Genomic DNA, 12894 nt, shown 5'->3' with positions numbered 1-12894 from the left:
GAGCAACTTTCACTTTCAAGAAGACCTAAGAGTCAGCTTCATTTAAGAAAGTCTTATGTGCATAAGATACATACGGTCATGAAAAATAACAGGAATCTTTTAACTAACAGAAGTAGGAAAAATATGCAAAGATGCAAAATACAAAAACTACTCTGAAAATTTGGAATATTGCTCCTCCAAAGAGCTGGAGACAAATGGAAACCAGGGGATGTATGTATCCCTATGGCTGATTCATGTTGATGTATGACAGAAACCAATACAATATTGTAAAGCTATTATCCTTCAATTAAAACTAAATTGTTTTTAAAAACCAGAATATTGACATTGATCATTTCTATGCGGGAGAATATTTTTTCCTCCTCTTGAGTTACAATTACTATATAATCAAAAATAAAAAGCCCCACAAAAATTTATCATGCTTCTAAATGCTCTTTTTAACTGGCGTTATATGGAAACTAGAACAAGAATACCAAAGATTTAAATTAACATGTCAGAAAATAAGCAAATAGTTCGTGATTTTCAACAGAGTTGTTCTTTGCCCTTCTATTGTTCACTGTCGTAAAGCTCCACTAACAGAAAACAGGATTAAAGGAAGGGGAAAAAAGGCTTAAATGCAAATTTCTGAAATTATATTCTCTTGAGAGAAAGCCATGACAAACTATCACTAAACTGGGATCTGGAAATACTTTATCTATAGTCATGTTTATCCCTAATTAGTAAGGGTCATTATATATTTCCAGCTCTTAACATGGACTGTACTTTTAGTACCCTGGCAAATGCCATCACTCAGTTATCCAACAGTACTGTAAAAACACTCAGCTACGTGGGACTATCTCATTTTCATTTGTATGTGAAGATGATCTCATTCACTTGAGAGTGTCAAGAAAGAAAAGGAAAAGTCTTCAGAATGAAGACATTTTAAAAGCTGTCATCACAGTCACGTTTTTTTTTTTGTTTTAAAATTCCATTAAATGTTCTTTCCTAAAGATTCCTCCCCTCCACCACCCACCATCTATACAACAGTCAGCTGAAGCTGAAGCTCCAATTCTTTGGCCACCTAATGTGAAGACCCAATTCACTGGAAAAGACCCTGATTCTGAGAAAGACTAGAAGCAAAAGGAGGAGAGGGCAGCAGAGGATGAGATGGTTAGATAGCATCACTGATTTAACAGACATGAGTTTGAACAAACTCTAGGAGATGGTGAAGGACAGCAAAGTCTGGTGTGCTGCAGTCTATGGGACTGCAAAGAGTTGGACACGACTTAGTGACTGGACAACAACAACAATCTCAAATGATACAGACTGATGGCCACGAAGAGCATCTTCCTGAAAAGTCCACTGGGCGTCCTATGCAGGCCTCTGGATGAGGATAATTCATCTCCCCAGAATTGGGGGTGCCAGACGTGCAAACTGATGACTAACAGGTGACCAAGGTGCTGAGGAGCTGGTCTCTGCTCTAAATCTAACTGTCCAGGCCCCCAGCTTACTGCTCAAACCAGCACACTGCCCATGCTCACACTCAAGGCCAAGACTGGTGACAGGAAGCCATGCTGATCTTTCAATTTGTCAGCAGTCATCCAAAAGACACAAGTTTACTGGCTTAATCAATGGATAAAATTTTTTTAGTCTGCTCTTTCCTAAAATAAAATGCAAACAAAAACTGAAAAACACTTGTTTTTAACAGGCCCAATTGCCACCGAAGTTACTTGTCTGAGGATCAGCAACAGTGAATAGTATTCTATCTCTAGTACCAATCAAAGGAAATAAGTACTTGAATTTCTTTTTTTAAATTTCTATAACAGAGTATCAGTGTCCTAAATTCATTTTAATACTGGTTTGTTAGACTGTCAAACTTCCAGAAAGATCTGAAGCACAAAAATTACTACATTGTTACCACATACCCTGTTTTATTGTGCTTCACAGATGCTTTCTAAGAAAAAAAAAAAAACAAATTAAGAGGTTTGTGGCAATCACAGTAAACAAGTTTATTGGTACTGTTTTTCCAGCAGCATTTGCTCACGTCATGTGTCTCACATTTTTGTAATTTCCCACAAGATTTCAAACTTTCCCATTATCATCATATTTGTTATGGTGATCTTTGATGTTATTGTGAAAAGACTGACTCCCTGAAAACTCAGATGGTGGTGAGGGCTTCTCTGGTAGCTCAGATGGTAAAGAATCCATGTACAATGTGGGAGACCTGGGTTCAATCCCTAGGTTGGGAAGATTCCTTGGAGGAGGGCATGGCAACCCACTCCAGTATTCTTGCCTGGAGAATCCCCATGGACAGAGGAGCCTGGCAGGCTGCAGTTCATGGGATCACAAAGAATCAGATACGACTGAGTGACTAAGCACACATTTAGTATCTTAGCAATAGTATTTTTAAATTAAGGTATGTATTTTTTTTTTAGGCATAATGCTCTTATACACTTAACAGACTATAGTGTAATATAAATATATCTCGTATATGCACTGAGAAACCAAAAAAATTCATGTTATTATAATTATTTGCTTTATTGCAATGGTCTGGAACCAAACCCATAGTATCTCTAAGATATGCCTGCATGTATTTTTTAAAATAATTTAACCCTGTACCCCAATTTCCTTCCCCAAAGTTCAGCCTAGAAAACACATACTGAGTGGTGGGGCCGTGGACACTATGCTACCTGTTACCTGCGGTTCAGGTAACAGGGAGGCAAGCCCAGCAGAGGGACACAGGAACAGATGGCCTCAGTCCAAGCCTAGATGCACCGCAAGCCAGCTGTGTGGTTAATCCTCACCAAGCCTTCTCTCTTCCCCTGTGCAACATGGATTATAACAGTGCCTACTTCACAGAACAGCCCAACGGATAAAGCATGATTATCCATTTAACCCTCAGGGCCTGTCTGGTACACCACATAGTGATCAAATTAGGCCAGGGCTATGACAGTGTGATGACACCCTAGATGCCACATCCCCACACTGACAGTAGGCATGATACCAGTGCTTTCATGGGTTATTTCTGCCAGTGTGGAGACGAACACTGGCCCTGGGCAATCTCATTATCTTGGCCCTAACTTACTCAACTTGTGGGCTTGGTTTCCTTTTAGAAAATGAAAGTCTAACAGGTCAGTGGGTTTGTATTTTTTCTTCTTTAAAAAAACAAAAATCCCAACTTTAAGAAAAAAAATTACAAGAGAAATATAGCTTTAGAAAAATTTCAAGACATATAGTTAAAAAGAAGATACAATAGAAGTTAAATCTAACCTTCCTGACTCTCTTCACCCCAGATCAGTTTTCAAATTGTGCTATAGTGACTCAGACGGTCAAGAATCTGCCTGCAATGCGGGAGACCTGGGTTCAATCCCTGGGTCAGGAAGATCCCCTGGAAAAGGAAATGGCAACCCATTCCAGGATTCTTGACTGGAGAATCCCATGGACAGAGGAGCCCAGTGGGCTTCAGTCCATGGTGTTGCAAAGAGTCAGAGACAACTGAGTGCCTAACACACACAGGGGTCCCCAGAAGCAGAGGTAGGTTTCCAGCAAAGGCAAAGTAGGAAGGGCCCCAAGGAGCTCTTCCCCCATCACCACCTCAACCACTGCAATTCTGCTTCTATGCATCTTACATACTGGCTTTCATAGATTTTAAAACAAAGGTTCCACACCAAAGTCTGAAAACACAGGACTCAATTACTCTAAAGATACCCAGCTCTAGAACTCTATGATTCTGGTCTATTAAATCAAATCCTCATGGTTGCCATTGTGACCATATCAAGTTGCCATGAAATTTCCTGAAACTTCATCTTACCTCTAGCTCAAGATCCTGAGGTTCCATTTCAGAAAGTGATAGTACAGCAATTTTGGTTACTTTACAGACCTCATGGTCTCCTGGAAGTTTGCCCACCAAGGCTTTCTGCCGAATTAAAATAAGCCACCATGGAAGATCTGAAAGAGAAAAGGCGTATTTAATGTCTGGTTTCTATAAAGTACTGCTGTCCTAGCAAGCTGAAGCTGAGTAACACAGTATGCAAACAGTACAATCCTTTGGTGAAAGTGAAAGTCAAAGTGGCTCAGTCGTGTCCATCTGTGATCCTCCAGATGCAGGAATTCTCCAGGCCAGAATACTGGAGTGGGTAGCCTTTCCCTTCTCCAGGGGATCTTCCCAAACCAGGGATCGAACCCAGGCCTCTCGCATTGCAGGTGGATTCTTTACCAGCTGAGCCACCAGGGAAGCCCAAGAACACTGGAATGGGTAGCCTATCCCTTCTCCAGCAGATCTTCACAACCCAGGAGTCAAACCAGGGTCTCCTGCATTACAGGTGGATTCTTTACCAACTGAGCCACCAGGGAAGCCCACAGTCCTTTGGTAAAGAGCACAACAAAGATAGAAAAATGGCCCTAAAACCTATGAAAAGATGCTCAATGGAGATGTAAATTAGAATGTTTTGATACCATTCTCACCCATCAGCTTGGGGATAATAAAAAGTATTGTTATGACGGCACATTCTGACAAGGCTGTGGGAACCAGGCACCCTCATAGCGCTTGTGAGAACACAAAGAGATAACAACTTTTCCAGATGTTAATTTTACTCTAACTAACATTAAAACATACCCACTTACTGTTTAACCCAGCAATCCCACGCTTGTGAATTTACCCTGAAGATCCATCTCAACTAAACAAAAATATATACACTCAAATCTATTCACTGCAGCAGTCTAACTGCAAACTGCTGGAAACAACTTGAATGCCCAAAGAATGGCTGAATAAACTATGGCACATCTATGCAACAGAGTACTATGAAGAATTAGCTATAAAAAAGAATTCAAAGCATTCTATAAACTGATAAGGGGATAAACTGGATATATTATTCATGTATTAATATCTTTATTATTAATATAATAAGATATAGTATTAAATCAAAGCACAATGGAGTAGCTAGAGCACACTACCCTTTCTGTTAAAAAAAACAGAGAGAGAGAAAAATATATTTGCTCATTTGTATAGAAAAAGAGAGGAGAGATAAATTAGAAATTAATGAGGTTGGTTACCTAACAAGGGGTAGGTGGAAATGAGATGGAAGGAAGAGAAAACAGGAATGAGATAAAAGGGACTGGAACTGACAGCTCTCCAAGTACACTCTTTGACATACTTCTGACTCTGAACCACGATCATGTTTTACATCTCCTCAAAAATAAATGGTTCAGATTAATCAGAATATGGAGGGAACCCAAGATGAAATGCAGAGTAGCCCAACTCTGCTATAAATGGAAAATGTAACCCACTGTAGGAGACAACAAAGAAAAAAACTAACTTTGGAAAATAGTATTTTGTAAAGATAAAGACAAAAAGAACTGTATACAATATTGTACTCTGGTAAGCAAGTTATTTGTCAGAAGAATATGGGCTAGCAATTCCAGAACTACTTCATGTGCACACTAGGACTGAGCAAATAAGTAAATATATTGATGAAAGTGGGAGAGGGGTATAAGACAAAGAAATAGTTAATAAATATAAGAAAGAAAGGAAAGAAAATGCCTAGAGGCCCAACAGTTATCTTTTCAATCCGAATTTCTACTTTTCACAAAAGATTTTTATTTAAATGAGAAACAGTCTATGAAAGCCAGCATGTAAAAGCAATTTTTCATTTTGAGACTATACCCTTTAAAAATACTACCTAATTAATACCAAAAAATCCCCACCCAAAACTATTGAAACAATGTTTCAGAAATTTCTTATTATAGAAAAACAGCATGGTGGATATATATTGTGCTTATGAAAAAATATTTTTTACAAAGATACAGTATTTTAATTTCTTCCATTTTTTCTCCCAAATACTAATCCACTTTCATTTTAGGCATAGTGCTTTGGACATGTGCGTTAGACATTTCATAAATGCAAGAGTTTGGAAATGTTTGATTAAGTCTTTATAAAGTAGGATGGAAATTCACTCCAAAGTTCCAAGGCTTTTATAAGTCATTTCATTATTCATGGTCATTAAACTTTAACCAAGGACCTACAATGTGCTGGGAAGTACGTCAGGCACAGATTAAGGTTACCAAGCATTTAACACACAGTAAACCTAACACCAATCCCTCCCAGCATCAGTCTTTTCCAGTGAGTCAACTCTTCGCATGAGGGGGCCAAAGTACTGGAGTTTCAGCTTTAGCATCATTCCTTCCAAAGAAATCCCAGGGCTGATCTCCTTCAGAATGGACTGGTTGGATCTCCTTGCAGTCCAAGGGACTCTCAAGAGTCTTCTCCAGCACCACAGTTCAAAAGCATCAATTCTTCAGCGCTCAGCTTTCTTCACAGTCCAACTCTCACATCCATACATGACCGGAGGCCTGGCATGCTGCGATTCATGGGGTCGCAAAGAGTCGGACATGACTGAGCGACTGAACTGAACTGAAACCTAACACATAATAAATCACATAATACACAGTACACTTGAATGTTAATACAGTCAGTTGAGTAAAAGGAAGCCCTTACCACAAATCTCTTAACCTTACAAAAATAACTTTTATTTTACATGGAACAATTTAGAGTGTTGGCAGAGGATAAGACAAGCCAACATTAGGAAGCCCTCTTCCTAGTTTATGCCTTCTTGTCTTCTTATTAACATTATGAACTGCGATTTTAAAAAATTACAGCAATGACAAAAACACAATGTGCATAATCAAATGTGATAAATGTCATTCTCATATGCCATCTAATGGTGTGGTACCAAAAATACCAAAGTTCAAACTCAGAGGTTTTACCCCTACATAGACTCACTTGGGAAAACAAAAAGCACGCTTTTTATACAAAAATGCTGGTATTGTCAATACTGAAATTCAACTTACAAACTTAAAATCACTTAAAACATTACAGACTTCAGTTCAAAATACCTGAGGGGTTATAATGAAGATTAAATCTGAGAAAATACAATATAAATGATCTCAAACAACAAGGAACAAAATTTGTAAACAATAGTTTCCCTTTCCAGAAAAGCCTCAATGTGTTCTTAGATGTCAGAACTCAGACTCTAATTTTAGCTCCACTATTTATCATGTACTTCAGCATAATACTTAACTGTTCCAATTCTTGGTTTCTCACCTGTAGAAAGGGGAAAAATTGCCTATTTCAAAGAGAACCTAGGAGGATTATATAATTTTTATACTCCGTATTATTAAGAGTTAATGTTTACCAAGTAGCAAAACATACTATAAAGCTATGGTAAATAAAACTATGTGGTGCTGGTATAGGAATGGACAAATGAGTACTAGAAAAGAAGACAGAAGACAGAGACCCATGTAAAAATGGGCATCTAAGTTAACGATGATAAAGAGGGGGAAAGATGGCATGTCAATACCTAGTGTTGAAATATATACTGAAGTATCTGCAGACAAATGTATCTACCTGGAACCTGCTCTGAAATAATTTAGACACTGGGAATGTAGAGATCATGGATAAAAACACCTTTTTGTAGTTGACTTGCAACCAGCTCTACAAATTGCACTGGGTTAATGTCTCAATTCACGGTGTCGCAAAGAATCGGACACAACTGAGCGACTGAACTGAACTGAATGTCTCATGAGTTTTTCATGATACAGTTTCCTGACTTACTGTTTTCAGTCTCACACACTGATCAAAACAAAAAAACTAAAAGTAAGATAGACAAGAAAACTGATATATACTAGTTATAATCTAAGTACCTTGGGATGATGGAAATACACTGGAGTTACATAGCAGTTGATGATAGGATAATACAACCTTACGATGATTCTAAAACCCAGTGAATTATAATGTGAAAAGAGTGAATTTTATGGTGTGTGAATTTTATCTCAATTTAAAAAAAAGCTTCTAAAGAACAAAAAAACTTGCTAGGAGTCTTACTTACTAGAACAGTGAATAAACTAAAAAGTATATTTTCTACCAAACACAGAGATATAAGTACTTGAAATAGTGTTTAAATAAACAAGTAAAATAATCAAAATGGAAAGAAAATGAAAAACTTGAATTGGACACTAAGGTATTTCTAGGTTGATTCTAGAAAACAAAGCAAAACAAAAAACCTCTTGGGACATAACCGCAATCTGTATTCCTGTTAGTGGCTCCCTGGTGGCTCAGAGGTTAAAGGGTCTGCCTGGAATGCTGGAGACCCGGGTTCAATCCCTGGGTCGGGAAGATCCCCTGGATAAGGAGTATTCCTGTAATTATTTTGCCGTAGGTGAAACAAACACAACAGTAAACACACAGAAGCCTGGAAATCCAGCAAAAGTGAGTATGTTAGTTACAGGGTTAAATGGTCCAAATATATTTTCTCTAGTTTGAATTTTAAGCTAAGAAAAATGCAGAAGTATAGCATTACTATTGTTTAGCAGTCTCTATCCAGTCAAGCACAATTTTGTAATGAAGCTTTTAAAGGCACCAAAGCAGGTTACTGCATTAATTTATATCACCCACCAGAAAAAGAAACTTGGCTTAATTAAAGCCATCACACTGAGATCTGGCTATGTAGTATAACCAAGGGTCAAAGGTAATTTATTCTAGCAAGGTCTTGTGGTATAAAGATATTTCCTCAACTTTTAAAATATATTACAATGGGGAAAAAGGTCAATTTTGTAACCCTGATTCCTTTAAAAAAAAAAAAAAAAAGACAGACAAAAAATGTGACTTCCCCAGCCAGATAAGAAAACTAACTAGGAAGTGATTATCTTGAAAAGCATGACCAGTTAGGGCAAGTAAAACAACAGTCCTGGAAAAGATTCAATTGCTTGCTCTATACAATAACTGACTCAGTTAAATTAGGGTAAGCAATCACAGGAGAAAGATTTTTATTCAAAAAAACCTTTTTTTCTAAAATTAAAATTAGGGGCTTCCCTCACAGCTCAGTCAGTAAATCAACTGCCTGCAAGGCAGGAGATCTGGGTTTGATTCCTGGGTCAGGAAGATCCCCTGGAGAAGGAAATGGCAACCCACTCCAGTATTCTTGTCTGGAGAATACCAGAGGAGCCTGGCAGGCTACAGTCCATGGGGTTGCAAGAGTCGGACACAACTTAGTGACTAAACCATCACTGTATGAAAATCTTTTCTCCCTACTCACAACCTCACCTCTAAGTACTGCATCTAATATTTCTCAACATGGCTATCCATCCTACTGACATGCATCAATAGAAAAGATAAGCATTTGATTCAACAATGCATGTCTAGCAATCTTCTTTTTATTAATGTTAATCATACAGAAAATAAAGGAATACATTCCACGTGTTTAAAAATGTAAACATTACATATAAAATTAATATTTCCTTTCACCACTGTTCCTCATTCCATGGAAATTCTTTAAACCTCATCCAAACCCCACTTTATGAGTTCTCTCATATAAGAAGACTAGCAGAAAAAGAACTGGTTACCATTGCTGGCATTAGTCCTTTCAATCTTACTTGAGCTTAACAATGACTTTTAAAAAATATTTACTGATTTATAGCTGCACTGGATCTTAGTTGCGGTGAGCAGGCTCAGTAGTCTCGGCTCAAGGGCTCAGGCACTCCTCAGCATGTAGGATGTTAGTTCCCTAACCAAGGATCACACCCACATCCCCTGCATTGGAAGATGGGCTCAACCCCTGGACCTCTGAAAAAGAACCACCAATGACTTTTTAAACATGCATGATTTAGGGAATTTCCCAGCAATCTAGTGGTTGGAACTCCGAGCTTCCATTACAAGGGCCATAGTTCAGTCCCTAGTCCAGGAAATAAAATCCCATGTTGTTTGAGAATGAGCCCCTAGCATTTTTTTTTAATGCAACACAGCTTTATCTAGTCTTTTCAAAGCATTCAATTTAGCCTTCATAGAAACAGGAAGTCATTCCTTTTGTATTTACAGTTGATGGGTTTAGTTATATAATTACTGTATCAAGTAAAACAAATATGAACAGGTACAGGTATAAACACAGGTACAGAAATAAACACAACCTATAATCTACCAGAAGACAGAGGGCTTCCTACCCAGTCTCCATCAGCCTTTAGAGCATCCAACACATCTACCAATACATTCTGCAGAGGCAGTGAAGAATGCTGGTTAATCTTAAGTGAGGTTCAATTAAAAGAGCTCCTACTGACAGAAATACATACACAGTACATATTCTCTGTGCCAGTGAGGTATCTGTGTGAAAATAATTTTGTTTTCCTGATTTTTTTTCCCTTCTGGCTCACCTTTTTCCAAGACTGTTTCTGATTTGACTGGTTCAGTGGGATTTTTAAGACAATTCAAAAATAACATTTCTTCGGTACTCAGCCTTCTTTATGGTCCAATGCTCATAGCCAAACACAACTATTGGAAAAAACCATAGCTTTGTCTATATTGACCTTTCTCAGCAAAGTGATGTATCTGCTTTTTAATACGCTGTCTAGCTTTCCTTCCAAGGAACAAGAGTCTTTTAATTTCATGGCTGCAGTCACCGTGAAGCCCGAGAAAATAAAATCTGTCACTGCTTCCAATTTTTCCCCCTCAGTTTGCTATAAAGTAATGGGACCAGATGCCATGACCTTAGTATTTTTTAATGTTGAGTTTCAAGCCAGCTTATACACAAAGGAATTTACAATTATATCCACATGCCAAATTACTAACATTTATTTACTACATACTCCAAAGTCCTAACATAATATTCAATAACCAATATGTAAATTCTTGAAGAGCTTCTGCAGATTATGCCTCTAGTAAGAGCTTAGAGTCCGCATTCGAACCAGACGAATCAGAGGATGGAAATGTGCTGCTGTGAAGGAAAAAGAGAATTAGGAAAGGCAATTACAGTTAGCTCACTTTTTCTTTCTTCTGTGTCAAGCTGACAATAAGAATACTTATGTATCTCTCTGCCATTTCAAGTTGACACTCTGAACTAATAAATTTAAGCCAAATGACTCACTGCTCCTTTAATACTTTAGGACTTAGGTGCTTACAAATTTAACACTGCTTTGTCTTTCTGGTGACTTGAACTTTGGCTGTTTTTGAAATGTATATCTGTTTATGCTTCTTGCCTTAAAGTCTGTTTTGATATTATTATGAGCACATCAGTTTTCAGTAGGTTAGCATTTGTTTGGTTTCTTTTTTTCTATCCTTTTACTTTTAGCCTTTCTCTATACATATAGTTAAGGTATCTATCTTAAAAGTAGCTTGTAGATGAATTTTACTTTTCCATTATGAAAAGCTTTGCTTTTTAACTACTAAATCCATTCATGGGCTTCTCTGGTGGCTCAGTGGTAAAGAACCCGCCTGCCAATGCAGGTGTATTCTTGCCTGGAAAATCCCATGGACAGAGGAGCCTGGCAGGCAACACTCCATGGGATCACAAAGAGTCAGACTTGACTTAGTGACTAAATGAGTCCATTTATATGTAATGTAATTGTTAAAACATTTAAGAATCATTCTACCATCTTACCATTTCTTTACCTGTTCTATATACTTTCTTTCCTTGTCTTCTTTTGGATTGAGTGTTAAAATTATTATTCCATTTCTTCCCTCTATTAGCTTTTTACAATCTTTTATTACTCTATTAGTGGTTATATTGTAGGGTCTGATAACATGAGCCCTAACTTACAAAAGCCTAATGTAAATAAGTGCTTTTGCCAGTTCCTGGACAAGGAAAGGACCTGAGAACACCAGCCTTTTTTAGCTCACTATAGTTACTATTATTGTTGTGTGTTTTCATTCTGTGTTAATTTTAAACCTCATATAAAGCTAACTTTGTTTAAACTTACCAACATGTACTCTTTCCATTGTTTTACATTCCTTCCGACATTTCCACACTCCTATCTGGAATCATTTTCCTTCTACCTGAAGAACTTCTTAGTATTTATTTTAGTGCAGATACTGGTGATGACAAATTCAGTTTGTTTGGCTCAAAATGTCTTTTTTCCCCTTAATTTTTGAAGGTATAAAATTCTAGACAAGCACTTTGAAGGTCTCATTCCACTGTCTTCCAGCTTCCACTGTTCCTACCAAAGCTTTATTGAACACCATTGAATTTAACATGTAGCTTTTCTTTGGCTGCTTTAGGATGTTTTCTTTGACTTCAGCTTTTATCAGTTTTAGTATAAGATGCTCAAGTGTGGTTTTCTTCATATTTTTCCCTCTTGCAGTTCAAAGTATTTTTCAATATTGTGACTGTCAGAAACAATCTCTGACTAGTTTCTGTTGATCTCATTTTTTAAAATGTATGAAGTATCTTTAAATGATCTGTTATATAGCATAGTAACACACTATGCATTCTAAGAGAAGCTAATCATTGGGTAATATCCTAATGGCTTTGTTGTTTAGTCACCAAGTTATTCCCGACTCTTTTGTGACCTCATGGACTATAGCCTGCCAGGCTCTTCTGCCTATGGGATTTCCCAGGCAAGAAGAGAGGAGTGGGTTGCCATCTTCTTCTGCAGGGGATATTCCTGACCCAGAGACTGAACCTACATCTCCTGCATTGGCAGGTAGATTCTTTACTACTGAGCCACCATGGCTCATCTCAAGATAAATTATGTTTCAATGTGAAGGATCTTGCCTTTTCTTTTTTCAAAATTGGTAGGAATTTAAATTCAGTCCACTGTGTGCATAAAACCTATTTCATTCATACCTATTACATAAGCTATTCATTGGCCATTTAGTACTTTTAAATGAATATAAGTCTATAGATTTTATGTAAGTTTATGCTCAGATGGCAAAGAATCTGCCTGCAATGCAGGAGACCTGGGTTCGATCCCTGCACCAGGAAGATCCCTTAGAGAAGGGAATGGCTATCCACTCTATTCTTGCCTGGAGAATTCCATGGACGGAGGAGCCTGGCAGGCTACAATCCATGGGGTCACAAAGAGTCGGACATGACTGAGCAACTAAACTGCATGAATTTAAATTTCTACTAAAAGATATGTATTCACGGTATGTTTAAT

The 12894-nt window shown here is 37.7% G+C and overlaps 1 protein-coding gene across 4 annotated transcripts in view; it reads right to left on the bottom strand.

Moving 5' to 3' along the window:
* The window catches only part of INPP5F (inositol polyphosphate-5-phosphatase F), a 92013-nt gene that overhangs the window by 41454 nt on the left and 37665 nt on the right, over positions 1-12894 (bottom strand). For all 4 annotated transcript variants that reach the window (XR_011252091.1, XM_069567310.1, XM_069567311.1 and 1 more), the window contains one exon: positions 3788-3924. Coding sequence is in view for 3 of the 4 variants with exons in the window: in XM_069567310.1 (XP_069423411.1) it covers positions 3788-3924 (137 nt within the window). In the remaining variant the exon portion in view is untranslated. The remainder of the gene's footprint in view (positions 1-3787; positions 3925-12894) is intronic.

Source organism: Ovis canadensis, chromosome 22 (genome assembly GCF_042477335.2).
Source record: "Ovis canadensis isolate MfBH-ARS-UI-01 breed Bighorn chromosome 22, ARS-UI_OviCan_v2, whole genome shotgun sequence".
Lineage (NCBI taxonomy): Eukaryota > Metazoa > Chordata > Mammalia > Artiodactyla > Bovidae > Ovis > Ovis canadensis.
This window is presented reverse-complemented; position numbering and strand designations above follow the sequence as displayed.